Raw genomic sequence first — 23,713 nt, forward strand, 5'->3', positions numbered from 1 at the left:
TGAGTACTAACTAAATTTAACTAATCCTAGTTTACTAATTAAATATATTTAAGATATTATTAGTTAATAAATTAATAATTTACGTAAAAAATAATTCCATTCATTTAATAAATTTTTATTATAAAAATAAGTTAAGTAAATATTTTAATATATTATTATTGATTTATTAAAATAAATATTTATATTATTTTTATTAAATTAATATTAATTAATTAGTTAGTTAACTATATTCAAAGTGAAATTATTTTTAAAATAAAAAATAGATAGATAGAAGAAAAGAGAAATTCACGTTTTTTAAGAAAATAAAAATCCTTACATGTAGAAAATGAGGATATCTGAGAATAACTTATTTTCCATTGGAAATAACTATAATTATGGAACAAACATGTAATTAGATATTTGTGCCAATTTCCACGTAAAAAATCCGGCAATCAAATGCCCTAACAGCCTAAAATGTGTCCTCTTTTTTCTTTTTTCGGCAATTCCCCCGCCCCTGTTTCTTCCCTTTCGTCAAACGACAGGCTAGCTTTAATCGAACACCTCCGTGACCGATTCTGGTCATCTTCTTCCCAGTTCCGGAAAAGCAAATTCCAAGTGATTACCATAAAACATCCTCATCCCACCGGAATAAAGCCATCCTCATTTCCTTTCGCCCTAAAACAAACTTCGTTGTGATTCTTCAACCCGAGATTCATTCAAGACATAACAGGAATCTTTGAGAAGGCTAAAATTAAGGGGAAGGATGTCCAAATCTTGCAAAGGCTTAGCGATGGAACTGGTCAAGTGTCTCAGCGAATCTGATTGTGTAAAGGTCTTATATAGTCATGTTCTCATTGTTTATTATTGTCTTTATGTATCAGTACTTGGATGGTTTTGTTGTTAAGTTGGCATCTTTCTTCTGAACGTATTGTATTTATTAAGTATTGTATTTGAACACTCCATGATGAAGTGAAGGATATAAACAAGGACGGATAGAGTTGTTGCTTTAATTCAACATGGTTCTCAGTCTTTTGTTGTTTGCAATTTCAGGTTCAGAATCGAACTTACAGGGAATGTGCTGGAGAGAAGAGTCCTTGCATACCTAGCGAGTGTGTGGGATTAAGGGAAACATATTTCAATTGTAAAAGAGGCCAGGCAAGTTTTCACTAACTCCTTCTCCAGCCGAGCAGTCAATTCATTCTTTGTTTGATTACATCTCAATTGTGCCACTGGTGCTTCGAAGTATTCTAAATAACACTTCATCATCGAACAACACGGAAACTTGTAGTTTAAAATTCTATGTGGCATTATATGGATTGCAAAGATGATCTTTAGATAATTTTTCATTTCTTTATATTCTAATCTCAGTGGAAAGTAGAGAACAATATTAACAATCAAATTAGAAAATGAGAGAAGATACGTCTCTGAGGTTTACTATGGTGAGCCTAACCAAAAGTCTGTAGATGAATTATGAAATGAGAATTGAAGAAGTTGGAATGTGCTGACTAGAAGGAACTCGACAGCACTTGAATTTAGCGAACTTAATGACCTCCTGGATTTCCTAGAAAATGAGTGGATTGGAGCGGCATGGGTATATGAGAGATTATGCAGTTTCCCTTTTTAGGTTCAATATTTCTATCATGACCAAATGGATGCTATAGCGGTCTAGAAAGTGAAAGAAGCTCTACAAGGAAGTGTGAATAGGAAAATATCCCAAAAAAGTTGGCCAGCTTGTTCTCGTGGACTCAACTTCTGAAAGATGAAGGCTCGTTGTCCTTCAATGATTTTGTTATAAAACTTTTGTTCCCCTCAGCGTGCCTTTATGTTTGGAAGAAAGTGAAGGAACGGACTATCTTTTTTCGTTCTTTGCACTTGAGTAGGTTTCAGATTTTCAGTTTTTCTCACCTCGTACTTTGGAAGAGAATATATTTCATCTTGTTTATGGATATCACTAAAGGGGCAAAACAAACAAACTTTAGGGTAGAGTCTCTGGTTAGAAAGAAAAAATAGAGTTAAGATTGGTTAAATTTTGCTGTTTTTACTAGGTTTTGACATTCTGTAGATAATGCCTCCAATACCTGCACTTTGGGTCCAATTCATATATCTGGAAGCAGTGTGTTTGTAAACTGCATTAGGGACTGAGACTGAGTGGGTGGCTTTATTTGGTATATCCTTAACGAAAATTTTTATGATTGTATCATATTAATGAAAAGTGATTCCTGTTTCCAAAAGAAAAACAATTGAAAATCTGTGCCAGTCTATTTTAAATTTGTTTTTTCTGAAGTCGTCGATCTTTGTTAGATGGTATAAAATTGATGTAATGCATCTCACAACAATCAGTGCACCTCAAAATTCCAGGTTGACATGAGGGCGAGGATTCGAGGGAACAAAGGTTATTGAATGAGGGGTGGAGCTGAGCAATTCCATGAAAAGAAGTTTGAAACTTCGAATTTGAATGCCTGGAAATTTGTCTGCAATGACCTGTAAAATTCTTGCTCTTCTGCATATATTCAGTAACTTTCGGCTTTCGATCCTTTTCTTCCCTGAAGAGTTTTTCCATTAATCTGCTTAAAGAAACCAGTGGCCAAATATTTAGTCCTGAGTTCATAGTTAATCTTCTTTGTTTTTGGGGTTGGGTAATTGTGTTTTCTTATGTTTTGGGATTCTTACATTAACTTTACCATGGGTGTTCAGTGTTATAGGTTTTTTACCATTATACAAGTACATACGCTACTAGAAGAAGGAAGGTATACTTTCACTTGATTGTTCAGTAACTTGTAATCTTCTCAAGTTCTCATGTCTACCTTCTTATAGGAAGATGCTTGCGTTGGTATCCAATTCGAGCATGGCTTAACCGAGTTTTCTTGTAGGTATAAGAAAGTTTATGTTGTCTTTTTAGGCTATGTTCATGTTTAAGTTGGTCTGGCTACTGAAGGTTCTGCTTGAAATGATTTTCTAAGGACATTGGGAATATGCTTCATACACTTCAGAATGAAGGTTTTTTCTTCCTTAATAAGGTCAATATATCAAATAGTTTCTTATGGGTCATTTTCCTTTTGGTTTTAAACTTTTAATGCTTTTTCCCCATTTAGGTATTAAAACTTCTTCAGTTTCTTCTAACATTTTTTTCCCATTAGTTTTTTTTTTTTTTTTTTTTTTTAATCTTTGATATATTTAAGTGCATCGTCGATGTCAGTTTGGTTCTCACTTACGAACTAAGTCTTGGGGGGTGAGTAGGTATTTATCGTCTCTTCCTTTCTCTCTTAGGGACTGTTTTGGGTGCTAAGATAATATAGGATGTAGGGAGCTTTGATGTTTGGAGAATTCTGATCGAGTATGAACGATTGAGTATGTTCAAGCACTGAGATGATATATGATACACAGAATGAAAATGACTGTGAGATACGAAAGACGTTCTGAAAATGGGCTCACAAACAATTAAAATCGTTGAGATAAGATAATGGCTTCCAAACACTGAGATGATATAAGATGTGGGGATATACCATCTCATGTTGGGTTCCGAAACAACCCCTACATTTTCTTATCTTAATTTTTTTATTGAATTATTCGGGTTAGATTGTGTGATAGGATTACATTAATTTATGTGTGTAAGGTGTTACTTCCATTACTTATATTGTTCTTGCTTTCAAAGTTCTTAATTAGTCGCTAATTCTAATTTGGATCGGTTGAAATTGAAAAATTGGTAGACAAATTTATTCATTCCTCTTCAATGTTGTGCTAGTGGGAAAAAAAAAAGTTAATGAATCAATTAGCATTTATAATTACTCAAACTAAAATAAAGAGTGTATATACATGTATAAATATGATAATAAAATAATATGCTAGTATTTCATTAATTTTTTTTAACAGAGTTTGTATTGAATTATCTATGGAGATTTTCAAAAATAGAAAAATAAGGGAAACTATTTATACAAAATAGTAAAATTTTAATCTTCTACTAATAGAAGGCTATTAATGATAGAATATGATAGACGTTTATCAATGTTGATAGAAACGGATAGAAATCTATCAATTGTTTAACAATATTTTTTTTTGTTATTTTTGTAAATAGTTCTATATTTTTTGAATGTGAGAAAATTTTCCAATTATCTACTTGGTTTTTTTAATATATTAATACTGATAATCTTATAAGTTAACAAACTAATTAAATACTATCTAAAAAGATTCAAGAACTATTTTTTATATTCCAATTCTTAAGATTGAAGTGATCAAGTGAATGTGAGTTAAAAGTGAAATTAAAAGGAAATAATAAAGCTTAGAACACAAGAATTAATATAAAAAAAAATTGCAAATTAGAGAAAAAATCACGAACTATAAGCAATCATTATGTAATAATACAATCACACAAAATAATCATTTTCCTGAATTCTTTCAAAGCTTTTATATCATTCCAATTCTTTTAATCTCTTTTATAAGAAATTCATGATAAATAAAAGCACTATCATTTTTTTTTCTTTTTTGAAAATCATGATAAATAAATCATAAAAAAACAATCAATTTAATGAGCTTAAAGTTTTCCTTTTTCTAAAAGATAAGAAATCAGTTTAGATTTTAGAAAATAGGTTAAAAAACATTCTTTATCCTCAAACTTTCATGAAACTAATAATTTAGTACTTAAACTTTCGTTTGTAACGGTTTAGTTCTTATATTTTCAAATTTGTACAATTTAGCCCTTGAACTTTAGTATGTAACAATTTAGTTATTGTACTTTCGACATTGTAACAATTTAGTCCTTAACGTTAAAAAAAAATATCAAAATTAAATGTCAATTTTTAATACGTCATCACTTTATGATGTAAACTTTGTATTTTATAAAAATATTAAGTTTCTAATTAGTTGAATAGTTTATTTATACATGAAATCTCATTAAATCTTAACATTAATTTCTACCATAAGACTAAATCGTTATAAATTTTAAAATTTAAGAACTAGATTGTTACATAGGAAAGTTTATGGGCTAAATTTTTACAAAACAGAAAGTATATGAATTAAATGGTTACAAAATAAAGTTTAGGAATATATGATTACTTATATGAAAATTGAGATTAAAAGTGAGTTTAAATTTTGAACAACGGCTAAACTGAAAGTGATATCTAATTGGATTTAATTTTGAAAAATGAAAATCGATCGTTGTATTTGTATATGGGGCCTATAATTGTTATTTATAGTTGCAATCATTTCGCTCACTTTTATTAAAATAGAAACAAACACATGTGATGCACATGAATTGCTTTTATTTATTGAAATTATATATTAAATGTTTTCCTTTTGAATGAGAAATGATTGTTTCCAACAAACAAAAGCATTAAAAAAAATTGAAAAATATAAAGAAAAAGAATCTCAAAAAGTATAATTTTCAGAAAGAGAGACAAAAACTACAAAATAATTGACAGATCAGATGCTCGTCAGGTTTTTTTTCTCGTCCTCTTAATGCTCATGTAAAGTACAGAAACTCATTAGACTCAAATATTTGCATAGTTCAACAGTGATTAGGCTACCTTTCTAAAGTTAGATGTTCAAATTTCCTGCTCCATTTGTTGTTATAAATTACCACTTTTCCATTTTTAAGTTGAAAAATATTCGAAATGAGGTTAAAATCTTGACCTCTTACATGGGGATTGGGATTCCGAGTTGGTTATTATAGTAAGTGATTATTATAATATGTGAATTATAATAATTTATTAGTTATAATAGTTTGTGTTTGAGATGCGGATTATTTTAATATGCATATGAAATAGCAAATTGTGTAACAAGAAGAGAAAAAATGAGTAAAAAATAGTAAATATTGTAGTAAAAAAATGTTTTGAAATGGTATTTATTGTACTTAATTGTTGATTATAAGTAATTGCAAACACACCACCATTATATTTAGGACTGATCAGATAAATGGCAAAATTTAAGGTTTCATTTGGAAAAATAGCAAAATATTTTTTAAATTGTGAAAATAGAAAAATCAAATTAAATAATAATGTGAAATTGTCACAACTACACTCACTTAAAATAAAAGACCCAATGTTCACATGTTGAAGCTACAGAGTTTCTAAACCGTTAAAAAAACAACAAATACACTATAACTAAAACAATTAGCACGATAAATGATGTAGTCTACCAAACCTCAAATCTACACCTACTTGATATGATTGCTACACAAACCAAGGAACGTTTCTACAATCCTTTCAGCATGCTTTGTTCCTCACTCACATGCATTTTAGGAAAATTCTCAGGAGGCATGCTTAACTTTGGAATTCTTATGATTGAGTCACCAAAAAGAAAGGTGTACCTTGTTGATATAAGTAGTAACTTTCAATTCTTTTAAGCATTTCTTAACCATATTTTCATGTTCTTAGGATCTCTCTCGTTCGGATGTGATACCGGTTCATTCATGTACCCTCCTGAACTCGGGTCGTTACATGCCCACCAGCTTTCGCTTGGTTAGTCTTCGGACCACATCTTATGGGAGAGGTTCCGCTCTGATACCATCTTAGCATTCCTCGACCAATTCATCTTACCTATGTCTTGTAAAGAGTTCTCATACTATTGCTTTATCCTCCATCTAGTAATCCTTAATAGAATTTATAGTCTCTTCTTCACCTCTTTCTTATCTTATAAAGAAACTTTAAAGTAATATGTTCCATACATTGTTTCCACCATTAAAGGTAAGAAATAAGTGTTGAACAGAAATCTTTAGATATGATATATATATATATATATATATATATGTGTGTGTGTGTGTGTGTGTGTGTGTTTTTTTTCATAAATAGTTAAAGATTTACCAACAAATTATTTTAAAATAATATTTTATTTCGAATCTTTAGACAAACTGAATAAATCTTTGATATAAAAATATATTTCCGTACTTTTTAGGATTCCAAAACAGAAACGGGACGCTAGTTGTTTGTCGTCGTTTTTTAACTAATAAATTTTAAAATAATCAAACCTTTAAATTCATTCGAAGAATGATTAAATTATAGAAAAAGAGAAAATTGAAGGAAGAACAAGAATCAGTGAAAAAAGATCGAGGGTTGTTGGAATAATTGGTGGAAAAAAAACAAGCAAACAAAGAACCAATAATTATCAACCGTGACGATGAGGTAACTCATTATTCAAATACACTGTATTTCGACAAAGCTTGGAAATCAATTATGTCAGTATTACAATCAGACTATTGGATGGAATGATCTATTTTGGATAACTCACTATTCAAATTCATTGTATTTCTAGAAGTACCAGATGATATGGTATCAACAACTAAACATACATCATTCTGGGAGAAGTTCGATAAAAATGACATCAACAACAAAACATTCTTATCTTTAATAATCCAAATAAGATTCGAATTGTTGGGAACCATCCCAGTGCAATGTCAAACGAGATATAGAGAGATTGAAAGACAAAAGAAGCTTACCTTGAATATAATCAACAAATTGTTGGAAGCACAAATTTGATGGAATATAAGCTTCAACAACACGATAATCATGATAATGTGAATTTTCATCCCATCTATTTTCGAAAAGAATCCTTACTCGTTGTAGAGTCATAGCAAAAACAGAAAGATTGAAATAGTGACTGCTTGCTTGTCTGTAAAAAAGAGACTTTTTTTGAGATACTAATAAAACAAAGTGTATATCAAAAATTTTAAGATGATATAATAATATAATAAGTGATAAAATGTGATAAAAAATGAAAAATAAGAAAATTTGTATAAAATAATGATAAATAAGAAAATTTGTACAAAAAATGAAAAATATGATAATTTGTATAAAATAATGAATAAAATCTAGTCAGAATTAAATATACTAATAAAAATTTAAAATAATAAAAATTTGATAAGATAATGTAAAATTTGAAGATATAGTATAAAATAAAATCAAAATGGAGATATACAAATTGATTCATTCTTAATAAATTTGAAAAATAGTTATATCAACTGATATTAAACTACCCATTTGAATTTCAAATGGACCAAAAAATGCACCACCTTTCTCTCTTTAATATGTTTGGTTGGAATCTCATAACCGACCCTTCCCATTTACACTGTATTTCATGTATTCAATAATGCTGACAATACTAAGGGCAAATTCGGTATTATAAAAGTGGGTGTCACGTGCGTGGCATATGTTTTGCCAAAATTCTTATTATTTTCGATTTTTTTTTACATAAATCCAAAGGACCACTGAATTTTGCCATTTTCTCCAATTTAGAGCCCTTGAAGTGAGCTATAATAGTCTACTCCATTAAGTTCGAGTTGGTGGCCCAAATACCTGTTTATTCTTTAATGCTTACAAGTTGAATTATGCTCTGGTGCTAACAATTTTTTCCTTTAAATTTTAGCAACATCAGAAATTTTAGACTAATCACACATTGTCAAGTTATTCATTAAATTAATGACGAAATTCCAAATCATTAAATTTGGAACCGATTAGGAGTTGACATATGTTTCAAATTGAAGTTGAAGACAAATTACGATGATCATTGAATCAGATAAAATTAATTTGGTCCAATTTGATATTATTATTTAGGTTAAATTCCAACTAAGCCCAAAAGTAGGGCCTAGACCCATGGATCAACCAAGCTCAAGCCCAAGCCCAAGCCCATGAAGTCCATTAGAAAACTTTATAAATAGACAAGCTCTCTTCATTTGTGGGGTCCATTAATTCTACATTCCAGATAGTTCAGAGAAAATTCTCTCAACAATCAGAGCACACTCCTTGAAGACACAAGTCTCATACAAAGACTTTTCCAAGATTTCGACTTCAAGAATATCACATGCTCCGCTTCTTCAAGTTAAGCGTACACATTCAACTGAGAGAAAATCAGAGGATCAAGTATTAGAGATCGAACCACATCATATCAAATCAACATCAACGTCAACTCAAGTTCAACTTCATGATGCGAACAATGACTTATTTTTTTCCAGTGTGATTCAAATCAATATCAACGACAACTCAAGTTCAACTTCACGATGCGAACAATGACTTATTTTTTTCCTGTGTGACTCAATTTATGATTAACTTTATTGGATATGGTAGTTTGTTATTATTTTGTTGTTGTTATTATTTTAGCCTAATAAATAGATGAAAACTCGAATATCTAACTTTTTAGTTGAGAATATTACATCTTAATTAATTTAGCTATACTTAGGTTGACATGATATAATAGTCCATGGACTAATTTAATAATATTATTTTGGAGGTGACAAACTATTGCTTTATTTCTACACTTTCCATTAAAATCAAACATTATAATTCAAGATACATACAATAATTATAGAATAACAACCTTATGAAATAAAGGTCGAAATTATTTGTGAATAACAACTCGATTATTTTCTAGACTTATGGAAAGAAAAAATGTGGAAAATGAATAATACAACAGCAACAACAAAATTATTTTTAAAAAACTTAAATTGTATTTTAGTACAAAATAATTGAAGAGTAACTTTAAGAGAGATAATATATATTAATTATTGTCAAACTATACTCACTTTGATAAATCCTATTTTAGTCTCTAAGTTGGTTTATGTACTTTTATGGTTTTATTTTTGCCTACATAGATATAGTTCAATTGGTAGTCAAAGTTTCAAATCATCACTCCCACGTGTTGTTGAACTGTACGTACGTACGTATGTGTATGTATGTATGTATATATAACCAAAAGTTAAAATGTAAGTTTAGCTTTTGAACATTCATATTTTTTACTTTTTTTATCATTGAAAATGATGCCTAATATGTCATTGAACTTCAAAATTGTGTCTAATAGGTCAGTAAAATGTCTAATATGTCTTTGAGAAAGTGTGTATCGAATGTTTTTAAAGTTCGAAGATATGTTATATACAAAATAGAAATTTATAGACCTACTAAACACTCTTTAAAGCTCACAAAATAGATGCAAACTCAAAAGTTCATAGATTAAACTTATAACTAAAAAGAAGAAGATAAATATCAATTTATACTTTTAAATTTTGGGTTGTATCAACTATAACTTTGAATTGATAATTGTAACAATCTAAACAATGATCTTTTTGTAAGTGTAAAAATTAATTTGGATTATCCATTATGTTTCGTTTGAAAAAATCTTGTGCAAAACTTGTAGGTTTATCAATTAAGCTCTTAAAACTTTCATAAATGAATCAATTTAAACCCTTGGTAAATTTTAATTTCCTTTAAAAATCATTCATGCATCAATTTGCAAACCAACATGCGATAATTGATGCATATATGATTTTTCAAATATAATTATATCAAAAAATCTAAATTGAGAAAATTTAGAAGTTTAGTTGGTACAAATTTAAATGAATACAATTTTCCAATTTTAAGTGTATAAATCAATATATTTTTGAAAAAAACACACACACATTTTTAGACCTTATTACACAAATCCACCAAACATTAGGAAATGGTATTAAATAAGTGGAAGTTAGTAATAATTAAATGTAGGAACAGTTTAAAGATACGTAATTTATTTCTAAAAAAAGGAGTATATACGTAATAAATAAATAAATAAATAAATAAATAAATAATAAGGTGTTTCCTTCAAAAAAAAAATAAGGGGTAGAATTGAAGGGAATGCTTATATATAAATATGAATATAAAAAAGAAAAGAGTCAAGTTTTTTCGCGGTGAATGAGTTAGAAACTTACAAATTTGGGGAAAGTCCAGGCAATTTCCAGTCAGGAGAGAGAGAGAGAAAGAGAAGACGCCATGAAAGCGAGAGAGGAAGAAGAAAGAAACAAGGCGATATAGAGAAAATTCAAACAAAGCCTGCCGCGTATTCATTCATTTCTAAAAGGTAACACCATTTTCTCTCTCTTAATCTCAAACCATAACCCTAATTTCAATTTCCCCCACCAGAAACCCTTTTTCATTTCCATCTCTCTCTCCCTCTAGAAAAATTAAGGGGAAAAAGAAACCCAACAACATTCTTCGCTTACTAGCTACGCATATAGGAGAATCAGTTTCCTTTCTCATCAAAACCAAAATCCAACCTGAAAAAACCATCCCTTTTTCTGGTTCTTTCTCCTTCGAGATTCATTGGTTCTTGCCTTTCCATTTTCTGCTCTCAATTTTACGTTTTTCGGTTGTTTTCCCCTTTGATTTCTATTGGGTTTCCACTTAATTTCATTGGTATTTGGGTCGATGGCGGAATTTGATCGAAGTACGCAATTTTCCGAAAAACCTAAGTCTTCCTTCTTCAATCGTTCCCTTACCTTGCACTCCTCCTCCATGGATTCTTCCACCAAGAAACCCTACCTTCGAGCCTCTCTCAATCGGACGGATTCTGTCAAAAAGTATTACACCCCTTTTGAATCCATGAAATCTGCCGGCAATTCCATTAAAGGGAAGGTCAAGCAATTGTGTAATTTGTTTGAGGGAGCTAAGTCGTCTTCTTCGCCGTCCGAAGGATCGCAACATCAAATTCAAACCAAACTCAAATCCGCTAAATCCTTTGCTTCTGATTTCCGGGTTCCTTCCGTTCGATTGCCGGGTACTGAAGATAGAATTGTGGTGTATTTGACCAGTTTGCGAGGAATTCGAAGGACCTATGAGGATTGCTATGCCGTGAGGATAATATTCCGAGGTTTTAGGGTTTGGGTAGACGAGCGCGACATTTCAATGGATTCTGCCTACAAGAAGGAGTTGCAGAGTGTTTTGGGCGAGAAAAATGTGAGTTTGCCTCAAGTTTTTATTAGGGGCAAGCATGTGGGAGGAGCTGAGGTAATCAAACAACTCTTCGAAGCTGGAGAATTGGTCAAGATTCTCGAGGGCTTCCCAGTTCGAGAACCCGGGTTTGTCTGTGAGGGTTGTGGGGATGTAAGGTTTGTTCCTTGTATGACTTGCAGTGGGAGCAGGAAGGTATATGATGAAGATGAACAAGTCTTGAAGAGGTGCTTAGACTGCAATGAGAATGGATTAATTCGATGTCCCGAATGTCATTCCTGATTCGTCTCGAAAGGGAAGGAACAAGCCAACCGATGTTCTTCGGTGTGTATTTCAGATGCTTTGTTGTTGATAAATAATCACTAAACCCTCACATTATTGATTGTGGATGTGCCTACATAAGTTTGGAGTTTGGACTCTTTGGTTAATGGTTTATTGTTTAGCCAAGTGTTCATCAGTTGGGTACTGGTGTTCATGTACTTTATGAACAGCATTTTGGTAATAGTGTATGTTATCAATGTGCAAAGTCGAGTCATGTTTTTTTTTTTTTTCCTTTTGGGTTTCTTTTTTCATTTGACCTGTTACAGGGGAGGCTAATTCCCCTCTTATGGGAATGTAAATATCTAGTGCTATTTGCCAACACCAATTTGCAGAGGTTGCAATTGATGTATTCTTACTAAAAAGGGTTTGTTTCATACCCATATCTATACCTATCTTTAAATTTTATATTGAGTTCATAGCTCTTATTAGTTATTACACATCCCTTTTCTTTTGTTACAGTTTTACTAACAAAATGTAAGATTTCCTTCCCTCCCTTGTTTGCGAGGTAATATGTTTGCGTGATTTTTGGGCTCTCTTCAATTGAATGCATGCATGTAGCCTCATTTCTAATTATTTTCTACCATCTGACCTTCCCATAGATAGATAGATCTGATTATTCTGGTTCCTTTGTGTATGAAGGAGAAAAATCATTTCATTTTTATTAAAATATGACTAGTTGCTATGTCAGATAGTGAAAACGCCATTGTACATGCTTGTCATCTGAAAAAAGTTGACCTCTGATAGGCGCAGAGTATCTTGTTGGCTGAGATGTTGAAACTTATGATTAATTTAAGTTAGATGGAGGCCTAAAAAAGGCCTCCCCCACCCAAATTTTACTTTTGTGAATCAGAGAAAATGAAGCCTGAGCTGTTTTTTGTCAAAATAATCTGCAGTTGCTTGCTTTCTAATCTATTCAAGTGCCAAACTCAGAAACTGTTATTTCCAGAGGATAGAAACTAAAAAGCAAGTTTTGAAACTGTGTCATGAATGTAGAAACCAAGTTCCTGCCTGATATTGGCAATTGAAAGATATCCGATGATATCAGTAATCTCTCTGCATCAGAGTTTATAGCTGATTGGTAAAGCTCTGTGGATCAAGGAAGCACACAAATGCTGAGAGACTGACTGAGGGATGGATTTTCCAATGGTCTATTTGAATGGCCTTATGGTTTTGGGTTTTCATGCAGAGCAGCAGCAAATGAATGGAAGGATGGATTTTGATGAAATCAAGAAATGCTCCAAATGCTAGAGGATTGACATTGAATGGTATCAGTATTGGATTTGGATGTTCTTCATGAATTTTCATAGATTTTGAAAGAAAGATTGTTCAATGAATCTTATGAAAAATATATAATGGGTTAGTATTAAGTTTATATTAGGTTCTCTCAGGGTTATGACTAAGAATGTGTCCGAGAGCACATGGAATCTGAAAGCTGCAATTGAATATTTGAATTCTTGGGAGCTGCTAACAGTTTCTAATCATATGTGATTATTAATTCCAATTATATTTTAGTTTGGCTTTAAACTATTTGTGTTGGCTCAGAAGGGATCGTCACAAAGCACTACTTTTCTTTCAGATTGTAAAAGATTTAATTTGTGCATTACATTTTCCATAATCAAGTTTTAGTCATTAAATTTCAAGATTTATTATGAACAAACGATGATGATGGATTATTTAGGTACATTTTATTAATCTAGTTGCAGTGAAGGATTGAACAATCTACCCATTTGAGCTTGAATTGGCAAATTGCTATCATTGGGTTATGGTTCAAATTGGTTGGATGTCTATTCATAAAATTAAAACATACTAATTTTACATAACCTTTAAACATTACTAATTTTACTTAATCTATTAACTTATAATAGGTCATTGTGGTAGAAAGTGAATCTATTATAAGTGCGACTTTATTAATATTGAACTTAAATTAGGTTACAGGGTAGAAATGATTCTATGAAAAACGTGGCTATATTAGTATTTCTTTTTACATCAATACTGATGCTATGTTTGTATTCAAAGTCTAAAAAATAGTAAATTATTGGCTATTGATTGATTTTATGTGATTCTCTCTGTCTCTGTCTCTCTCTCTCTCTTTGAGAACAAATTAAAGAAAATTCCATTGTAAAACATATAATATAGAAAAGTGTGAAGATTACTCCTTGGATGTTTCCAAGACCAATTTCAACTAATGAAATACATTTTAAATTTTGTGTCAATTTGCATATGAACATGTACTAATTTGGAATGCATCAAATAAATAAACGTTTCTATTAAAAGTGGTTAACTTGAAAATATTACAATTAAAAGCGATTTTTTTTTTTGGGGAAAAAATTCACTTAGATTCTAAAACACCAAAAATAATGGAAAGAATTCAAATGCAAATGTGTGAATAAAAAGCTAAAATTTGAGCTTTAGAAACTCACATGGAAAGACCAACATCACATTCTTTGCAATTGGCCTCATTTTCATTTTTGATGTAAAGAATTGTCTGCTCCAACAGCAAAATGCCAAACAGATGTTGAAAATTTTACTCGTCCATTTCCAAGGGATAAGTCTTTGATTGTTACTTTTAAAAATAAATTAATCATTGATTGTATTGCATGGATGTTCCCCTCCACCTACTTAACTTATAATTTACCCTTTTTTTTTGTCACACTGAAAAGAAAAGGCACACGCAGAGTAAAAGCACAATTCAAATTAATCTCAATTTCCCAAAGTACAAGAAAATGCCAAGTTCTTTCTCCTTTCCAACATATAAACAAACTGTAGAAAGTTCCTCAAGACCATAAAGTTTACAGAAACATAAAAGGGGTTAATGTTAAATACAAGCTAAGAATATTGTGGCAAAAATGCTTCATCTTATCCACAGACATGTCTGCTCTGCCATACTTCAACTATGAATACAAGAATTCTTCAATGCAGGTATTTCTTCCATTGATATTCCTAAAAGGTAAGCTGTCTCCATCTTCAGAGACAATGATTCGCAGTAATCTCTAAAAAACAGCTCTATCTATGGTTCCCTAATATTATAAACAAATTGGTTTGAAAGGCTCAGTTGATTTGGTATTTGCACTAGCTTTGGATGGGGTGAATGCTCATCCTACTGAGAAAGAGGAACACATTCAAGCTCCATCTCCAGCATGCCTCGCTCGACGTTTTGCAGTTTCAAAGAGATGTCTTGTCGGATCTTCCCATCTACAAGACTGATGATGCCATCCTTTGCAAGAGTGTTCTCCTTGCTTGCAACCCATTTTCCTAGCTGCATTGGTTCATTCATTGTGGACCTCTCACAGGCCCGGGCCGCGGTGAGCAGTGGATTGATATCGATTTCTGCTTCACCCATGAAGTCATCGGTTGAAAATGTATCTTTGTCATACACAAGCTGCACAGAATTATTTTTAAGTTCCTACTAAAAGTAATCAAGAGAAAGAAATAGGTAGTATTTTCAGGTGTACAAGAAAAGTTGTTACAAATAAACGTTCTATCAATAATTTTATGCTTTACAGGAAATAAGGATCTGAGAAAGAAGCCTTTACAAAAAATTCTCAAATATTATAATAACCAAAATATCTAACTCATATTCATGATCTAGAGATTCTCTTTCTTTTTTTGGTTGTCATTATGAGTGAAGCACATGAGAATGCTCTTACTGCGGCCAATCCAGAAAATATGTTAGTTATTCAAAGAACTGATCAGCAGTTAAAATCCACTAACATAACACTGAAGAAAGAGTGGATTTGTACATTAGTACTAATTCTGTAAATAATTATCTATAGAATAAAAGAAAGAGTGGATTTGTACATTTCCTGTAATAGAATTTAGAATTGAGTCTAAGCATGTGCCTGACATGCCTTTTAAAAGCTTATGAATGACTAATCAAAAGTAGTTTTAAAAATTCTGAAAATATATTAATAGCAAAGTGCTAACAGGAATGGCATATACCTTCAATATATTTACATTTACAGTCAGAACATGAATATGGTTTAGTCAGTACATTCCCATGATTTTGGATAAATTTACAGTCATTCAACTTACCACTTTTAGTGGAGGAATGTAATCTGGAATAGAAAGCATTAGACTCTCATTCCAGACTGGATTCAAACTGCTCTTTATAACTCGTGTCTTCACTGACTGCAAAGTAAATAACCACAGAAGAATTCAGGTAATTTCCCACTCCATAAGCAATAACAAGACGAAAAAAAAAAAAAGTCCACTAGGGAGTCTCACTTGCTGGCCTAACGAGAGAATTACATATGGATCGCTCGTCACAACATCCCTGACGGCTAAATTGGTTCCTCTAACCACGTTGACCTTAATCAAACCAACAAATTCAATCATACCTGCCTGCAAATAGTACAATTGAAGCAATAAGATTAAATGAACATAACAGCTAAATGTGAATTCTTCCCCCCGCCCCAACAACAGAGACTTGGATTGCACAGAACATAAGCAAGACAATATACAAAATCCGTATAGTTAACAGCATAAAGAGGGAAGTATCTTCAAAATGATTGTCTCACATATAAATTAGATATAATTTAGCTACTTTCAGACGTGTTTTTGACTCGAATGGATGTTTGACGTCTAATTTTTCAGACCATGCAAACTGCAAAACTATATGTGCATCATCCGACATAAACTTCAGCTACCTCTTCTGCTTAAGCTTTATTAGGAAAACGATAAAGAGAGAACAGTTATAATAAGAACATATTTGAATCATTGTGCGGAAAATCTTGCAGAAAAATGCAACTAGGAAAAATCATTCCAGCAAATCAAATTTTGAGAAAGAAAGCACCTGGTAAGGCAAATTAAATTACTCTCTACAGCAGCTATAGCAAAATGTAGTAGAGGCAAATATTCTTTAAGCATATCAAACTTCGGAAAATTAAATACTTCACTGATCATTACCATTGAGCTGCTTAATACCAATGCATTTGCATTTCCCTTCTTGCAGTTCTTATGTTCAGAATCTTTTCTTCCCCAACTATTACGGAATGCACTTCCAATGCGAGTTTTTGTTGGTAGTTTTTCATAATTCCTCCTTTCTTGGTTTGCATCAGTACCGGAAGCGCTGTGCGAGAGTGATGAATTTCTCTTCTGCGGGGGTGGAAAAGGACAGAAAAACTGATCGTCCAGACTTGCGAATTGCAGCAGCTCATATTTTTTCCTGTTTAGCCAACATGTAAGTATACGATTAGGATGATATTTGCTTCTAGATATAAAGCAAAAATAACATCACAAAAGATTCACCTTATAAAATCAAAACGCTCCTCTATGGAGGAGTCTGGTTTTGGCTTTTTATTGCCATCTGGGATGCAAACTTCATACTTTTTGTTTACAGCAGTATTTCCACCAACACTCGTCAAAGCATCAACTTGTTCATCTGTCCAATCATCCAACTTCACTGAAAGAACCTGGCATAATTTCAGAATCATTTGTAAATTTATAATTTCGATGATCATGTTAGAAAGAAATACACACTGAATGCTATTCTGGTTCTCAAATGACTTCTGAAGCAAAAATCAAAAGGCAGGCCAATTAGGAAAAAGTAGACATCAAGCATGGATTATATATTTAATGTATCTGACCAACACATGACGTTTCTCATTTCGTGAAAAATAATATTGCAAACCCCATACTGGACTGAACGTTTAGCTTGTAAAACATGATTTTCACAGCGGATAGGAATACATTTTCTAAAGACTCAGGCTTTCATGCTTTGGTGGTGCTAAAGGTTTTCAATGAAATATTAATCCCACATGATGTTTGTGGACGAGTGATTGTTTAATAATGAGCAAGGAATATTTTTCATTCCATGCTAGATTTCTACTGAAATTTTTAATGAATTATGTACTTTCTGTCGAATATTACGAAGTGGTTCATCAGTCCAAAATTCACGAAAAATCCTAACCTTGCAGGCACAATCATAACTACCTTAATTCATAGTATGTGAACCTCATGTCATATGACCTAAGTATGTATTCTCAAGCTGCCTACTCAGTGATTCTTCCCAGTGTTGGCATGGATAATGGGCAATACAAATTAATTGTCTGCAAATCAAAGCTGTTGGAAGAAAGGAGTAGATTCAAAGCAGAAAAGAAAAGACACCTTAGATATATGCACTCCAAGGCTTCGGTGTACTCCAGAGCACTTGATGCAAATAAATGCCCCAAAACTCACAGATCTGCATCCAACAAGTGAATATACCAAAATACAGAACCCGGATATAAAAATTGAAAGAAACTTTCTGTAGTAGCTCTGTTACTCTCAAGAACTTTAGAGGAGAAGCTAACACATAATTTGAGTAAAACGATTTTCAGGTCCTTTCATATGAAGTCATCGGTTAAAGAGTTACTTTCATCTCAAATACTTTACCCACAATTCAAGGGCCCTTTATATTTAGAGATAGCAGCCATAAAGGTATTATCGATTCAGATTGCAACTAAAGAGTTCTTAAAAAGAGAGAATAACGAAGGAAAATCACAACACCCATCTAAACACGAGAAGACCGTTTCTTGAATAAAATTTCAATGATCGCCAAATTTCTTCCTCAAAACCGAGAACTTCTGTGCATGGGGGGAAAAAAAGGCAGGGTGTTCTCTTCCTTAAAAGTAGGTTGGTATAGGTTACTAATTCAACTATACTTGTTTCTGGTCTAGATGTATATAAAGAAGAATACAAAAGATTCTAAGATATTTACTGACACAATTTATTCTCTTGATGCCCTAGTCCTAGATTCATAACCAATAATAAATAGTTCCCGAGCATGAAAGATATCAAGTTAGGAGTAAAAAGCAGCTGGCAAGCTGATATATAGTCAGGCTTTAAAACACTACCCCACAAGCAAAGTTCTGGAGCAAAAAGAATGACAAAAATAAGTGTGAACTGATTTTAATTACTTCATAGCGTATTCATGATCATTCAAAATTGAGGATTCAAACTTCTAAGGAAGGATGGTAGCTTTCAGAATTACATGTCAAACTCTCTAGGACAATCAAGTATTGCGCTCTCAGGTTAATTATTAGGGGACGTTCTACTGTGTAGCAATTGAATTTAGGACAGAATGGAAAAATATGGCAACTAGAAATATACAGTACTTACACCCATTTTGGATCTGGAGATCCACAATCTGCACAGTACTTATTGGCAGACTGAGCCGAGAGATCCTTCAGCCTTTTCTGGGTACCTGATCAATGATGAGCAATGGATTTATAAGGAAAACGCAACAGTTTGGAGGATGTCTGAGTGACGTTAAAGTTAGATGATATAATATTAAATTTGTCTTCATTCATCCGTTTAAGTTTTTGGGTCAATCGGTGATTTGACATTTTCGAATTTTCCAATCTCTATGGGAAAGATGAATCAACCATTCACTACATTTATGAAACTTGGATTTCAAAATCCCATATTATCAAGGACATGAAACTTGGATTTCAACCATTCACTACATCCATGGATAGGCATTAAGGCCTTTTTTTCCCCTTCTTCCCTTTTCCCCCTCAAAATGCTCAAATGATTGTTTGTGGAGACTATGATAAAGCATTCAATTAACACGGCTCCTTTTCATTTGTTAGCATTCGATTAACATCCCATGTGCTTGATCTCATGAATAAAGATAAAATCCAAGCCTTCATGAAAGAAAGAATCTAAATGATTGCATCAACTTTACCACAAAAGTTTGAACTTAGAAAATCAATGTTAATTTAAAAATAAACAAAGTTAATCATTGGACATATGACTTACCACATTCCAATTGCCTAGCCAAAACTTACATTAAAACCAAGCTAAATATATATATACCAAAATCACACCAAAACGAATAAAGAAAAAGAATACCTGAACCACCCTTTAGATCAATATGGTGTAACTTGAGTGACATCTCTGGAAAAAATGAATCCAAACTCATGTGAACAATCTCAACTCTTCAAATACACCTATGAAAATTCCGACAGATTGATCCCTAATCACAAAACACTATCAAAGTAAGGAATCTTGAAATTGACAAACGATGGTAGAAAGTAAAGAACATTCCCGTAAAAAAAGTAAAGGTAAATTACCAAGATAAATACAAATCATCTCTGAGCTTCTTCTCTGCAATGCAGATTAACAAACAAGGGTGCGAAATGCTTACAGGTCGCATTAGGGTTCATTACAACAGACCTTTGTTCCATCAGGCAAAACGAAAAACCAAATGGGTTCTCAAAATACAGAGAATACAAGCAGGGGAAGATTGAATTTGCGTTGATTTGGGGGGAAATTCAACAGAAAAACGAAGGAAAACACATTGGAAACGTAAAAAAGAAAGAGAAATCTGGATTGGGTGGGGAATTAGAACAGAAAAACAAACAGAAAATTGAAGAAAATGAAATGGGTACGATGATCGCAAACCATAAACAGTATTTTGGTGAATAGTGGGAAAATGGAGTGGGGAGGGAAATTCGAATTTTAAGGGATGACACAATTTCTGGTAAGTTAGTTTATCCGTTTTTTCTATTGACTGATTACTAAAAGACCACGCCCATCCACATCGCGACTTTTTTTGGAAACTTTTTCCTTTATGGATTTGTAGATAATTTCCCATTTCCACAACTCTCCAATTAAACCTCACAAAATGCATTTTACTCTTTATTGTTATTATAGAGAATTTTTTTAAAAAAATAATATTATTTTAATATTTATTGACAACAATAGAATTGATTTGAAATTATTGACAAAAATAGGATTGTGAAATCGTATATGGGGTCTACGAGTTTTGAGTTAGCACATAAATCGTGTACCCGGTGCACGATTTAAGGCAAACCACGAAAAAAAATTTCTCCCAACTTCCGTATTCTTTTATTTTTTAAGTGTTTTTTTGTATTTTTGGAGAATCTTTTATTGTGAAATTCAAATTCTTGAAGGCTACGGTAAAATAAAAATTAAATCAAATTTCTAGCTACAAATTAAGGCTAAATCTATTTTTTTTTTCATATTTTCTCCAACTTCTGTCTTCTTCTATTATTTTATAGTGTTTTTTTTTTGTATTTTTGGAGAATTTTTTATTGTGAAATTCAAATTTTTAAAGGCCGTAAAATAAAAATTGAATCAAATTTCTAGCCACGAATGAAGCTAAATCTATTTTTTCACATATATTTGGTTTACTGTAGATTTTTTCCACATAGATTTGTTTTACTGTGAAATTCAAATAGATTTATTCTCTTTGTATCTACTTAAATCAAAAAGCAATAAAAAAAGAATAAAAATATGGAACTCGCGGACCCTCCACGAGTTCGTTAGCTGACATAAAAATCATGTACCGGGTACACGATTTTGCTACCCTATTTTTGTCAATACTTTCTCCCTCCACCTTACTTTTGTAATTTCTTTCCAATATACCCTATTTTTGTCATTACTTTTAAAAAATATATTATTCTTGAATTTACCTTTATTATAGATAAATAATTTATTTGACATTTTGAGAAAAATTATAAAAACCACTCATTATAGGAGTTGTCAAATTACACCTTTCAAAACCCCTTAACTTTGTCCATGGTTTAAAAAATATCTCTATACTTATTATTCATGGACTTTTATAAATGCTTCAAAACTACTATTGGAGTAGAATTTTTTTAAAGTTCTAGACAAAAATTGGGACTTGAAATAGTGTGAAGATGATCTATAATAGTTTGGTGATCCAATCTTTCGTTCTACGTCTTTGAGTGAAAATTTTACTTTCAAAACAAGGAGGGAACCAAAACTAAGAAAACTATTAAACCATTGACGATCTTCTTGTAGACACAAGGTTCATCAACGCTTTGGTCAAAGCCATACGATTTGATCGCAGTATTAAACTGAATGTTTCAAGATCGAGATGCCTGTTTCAACCTATAAATAGACCGATTCAGTTTGCAAACTTTTTGCTCTTGACCTTGGGCAATGAATCCCTCAGGCTGCACCTTGTAAATGGTCTCCTCAAGATTGCCATTCAGAAAGACCGTTTTAACGTCCATTTGCCAAATCTCATAATTATAATAAGCGACAATGGACAGGAGGATGTGGATCGACTTTAACATGGCAACAAGCGAGAAAGTCTCCTTATAGTCGACTCCCTCTACCTGGATATAACCCTTTGCCACAAGTCGAGCCTTGAAGGTTTGCACCTTCCCATCAGCGCCCCATTTTCTCTTGTAGATCCATTTACAACCCATAGGTCTTACCCCATCAGGTTGATCTACAAGATCCCATACTGAGTTGAAGTACATCGACTCCATCTCGAGATCCATGGATTTGACCCATTCATCCCGGTCAACATCCTCCATTACCTTCTGATAAGACAACAGATCTTTAGCGTTGCCATCTGCTACCATAGCTAGAGTTTTCGTGAAACCCAGATACGAACGGGTGGGTTCGCAACCCTCCCACTGCGTCAAGGTTCCCTCAACTCTTGAGGTAGAACCGACCTACTAAATGAACTATCATCAACAACTCTTGCTGATGAAGCAAGCCCTTCAACAACTCTTGTTGAAGTTTTAATAGTTTCATTGAAAAGCTCACATAACACGACTTTACTACGTGGACTATGCTCCCTAATATGATCCTCCTCTAGGAAAGTAGCATTCGTGGAAAAAAACACCTTATTTTCCAACGGATCATAAAAATAACCCCCTCGTGTACCTTTGGGGTAGTCTACAAAGAGGCATAACCTCGACCGTGGTTTCAACTTCTTGGGATTTTCCTCAAGCACATGTACTGGGCAACTCCATATGCAGAAGTGACGTAAACTAGCTTTACGCCCGTTCCACAACTCCAAAGGTGTACTTGCAACACTCTTGGAAGGAACACAATTGAGTATGTAAACTACAGTCTTCACTGCGAAATCCCAAAACAAGTCCGGTAAGGAAGCGTAACTCATAATCGAACGAACCATATCCAACAAGGTTCTATTTTTCCTCTCCGCTACACCATTCTACTGAGGTCTACCCGACGCTGAAAGTTGGAAAACATTCCATGTTCTATCAAATAGTCTTGGAATCTAGAATCCAAAAACTCTCCACCTCGATCTGATCGAAGTGTTTTAATCCGTCTATCCAATGCATTTTCAACTTCAGCCTTGAACTCTTTGAACTTTTCAAAGGATTTAGACTTTCGTTGCATCAGATAAACATACCCATACCTCGAATAATCATTAGTAAAACTGATAAAATACTCATAGCCACCTCGGGCTTGCACATTCATAGGACCACGAGGTCAGAATGTACTAACTCAAGAGGCTCTTTAGCTCAATAACCTTTTCTAGTAAAGGGTCTTTTAGTCATCTTACCCTCAAAGCAAGATTCGCACACTGGTAAAGAATTTTCTTCTAAATCACTTAGAAGGCCATTCTTCACCAATCTCTCAATCCTATTGAGATTGATGTGCCTAATCGAAGGTGCCAAAGTTGGAAATTTTCTTTTGGAGAAATTTGTTGATGTTTAGATTGAGTTACGGCAGATTTAAACATCTCTATGTTATGGAGGGAACTTAAGGCTAACGGTCTTAGCACATACAAGTTATTTTCCAGTTTAGCTATACAAATTTCAACATCATCCTTATGAATAAACACTTTATTCACATTAAAAGAAAGCGTATATTTACATTGTAACAGACACTTTATAGAAATAAGGTTCCTTTTTAATTCAGGAACAACAAAAACATCTTTCAATACAAGAAACCTATTTTGTAAAGTTAATTGGATGCCTCCTACTGCTATAGCTAATATG

The 23,713-nt window shown here is 32.6% G+C and overlaps 3 protein-coding genes across 6 annotated transcripts; 2 read left to right on the forward strand and 1 right to left on the reverse strand.

Moving 5' to 3' along the window:
- Positions 1 to 403: 403 nt before the first annotated feature.
- Positions 404 to 3,630, forward strand: LOC120079333 (cytochrome c oxidase assembly factor 5). Of its 4 annotated transcripts, XR_005482214.1 has the most exons (5): positions 404 to 811; positions 1,030 to 1,134; positions 2,338 to 2,462; positions 2,674 to 2,726; positions 3,247 to 3,630. XR_005482214.1 is itself a non-coding variant. In XM_039033494.1 (3 exons), the coding sequence occupies exons 1-3, from the start codon at positions 743 to 745 to the stop codon at positions 2,377 to 2,379; spliced, it is 216 nt and encodes a 71-aa protein (XP_038889422.1). In that variant the 5' UTR covers positions 405 to 742; the 3' UTR covers positions 2,380 to 2,753. The 4 variants fall into 4 exon arrangements, 1 of the variants encoding a protein (XP_038889422.1); XR_005482215.1 differs by lacking the exon at positions 2,674 to 2,726; XR_005482213.1 differs by lacking the exon at positions 3,247 to 3,630 and having other exon boundaries at positions 2,674 to 2,882.
- Positions 3,631 to 10,786: 7,156 nt separating this feature from the next.
- On the forward strand, positions 10,787 to 12,354 carry LOC120080065 (uncharacterized protein At3g28850). Its single transcript, XM_039034619.1, has one exon. The coding sequence runs from the start codon at positions 11,136 to 11,138 to the stop codon at positions 11,937 to 11,939; it is 804 nt and encodes a 267-aa protein (XP_038890547.1). The 5' UTR covers positions 10,787 to 11,135; the 3' UTR covers positions 11,940 to 12,354.
- Positions 12,355 to 14,652: 2,298 nt separating this feature from the next.
- On the reverse strand, positions 14,653 to 20,460 carry LOC120080165 (probable ADP-ribosylation factor GTPase-activating protein AGD11). The gene is made up of 9 exons (XM_039034737.1): positions 20,033 to 20,460; positions 19,812 to 19,935; positions 19,077 to 19,161; positions 18,084 to 18,159; positions 17,226 to 17,389; positions 16,884 to 17,142; positions 16,203 to 16,319; positions 16,011 to 16,106; positions 14,653 to 15,357 (listed from the first exon to the last, which is right to left on the reverse strand). The coding sequence occupies exons 2-9, from the start codon at positions 19,879 to 19,881 to the stop codon at positions 15,076 to 15,078; spliced, it is 1,149 nt and encodes a 382-aa protein (XP_038890665.1). The 5' UTR covers positions 19,882 to 19,935; positions 20,033 to 20,460; the 3' UTR covers positions 14,653 to 15,075.
- Between the last annotated feature and the right edge of the window lie 3,253 nt (positions 20,461 to 23,713).

The sequence above is a fragment of the Benincasa hispida genome, chromosome 6, assembly GCF_009727055.1.
Source record: "Benincasa hispida cultivar B227 chromosome 6, ASM972705v1, whole genome shotgun sequence".
NCBI classification, from domain to species: Eukaryota; Viridiplantae; Streptophyta; class Magnoliopsida; order Cucurbitales; family Cucurbitaceae; genus Benincasa; species Benincasa hispida.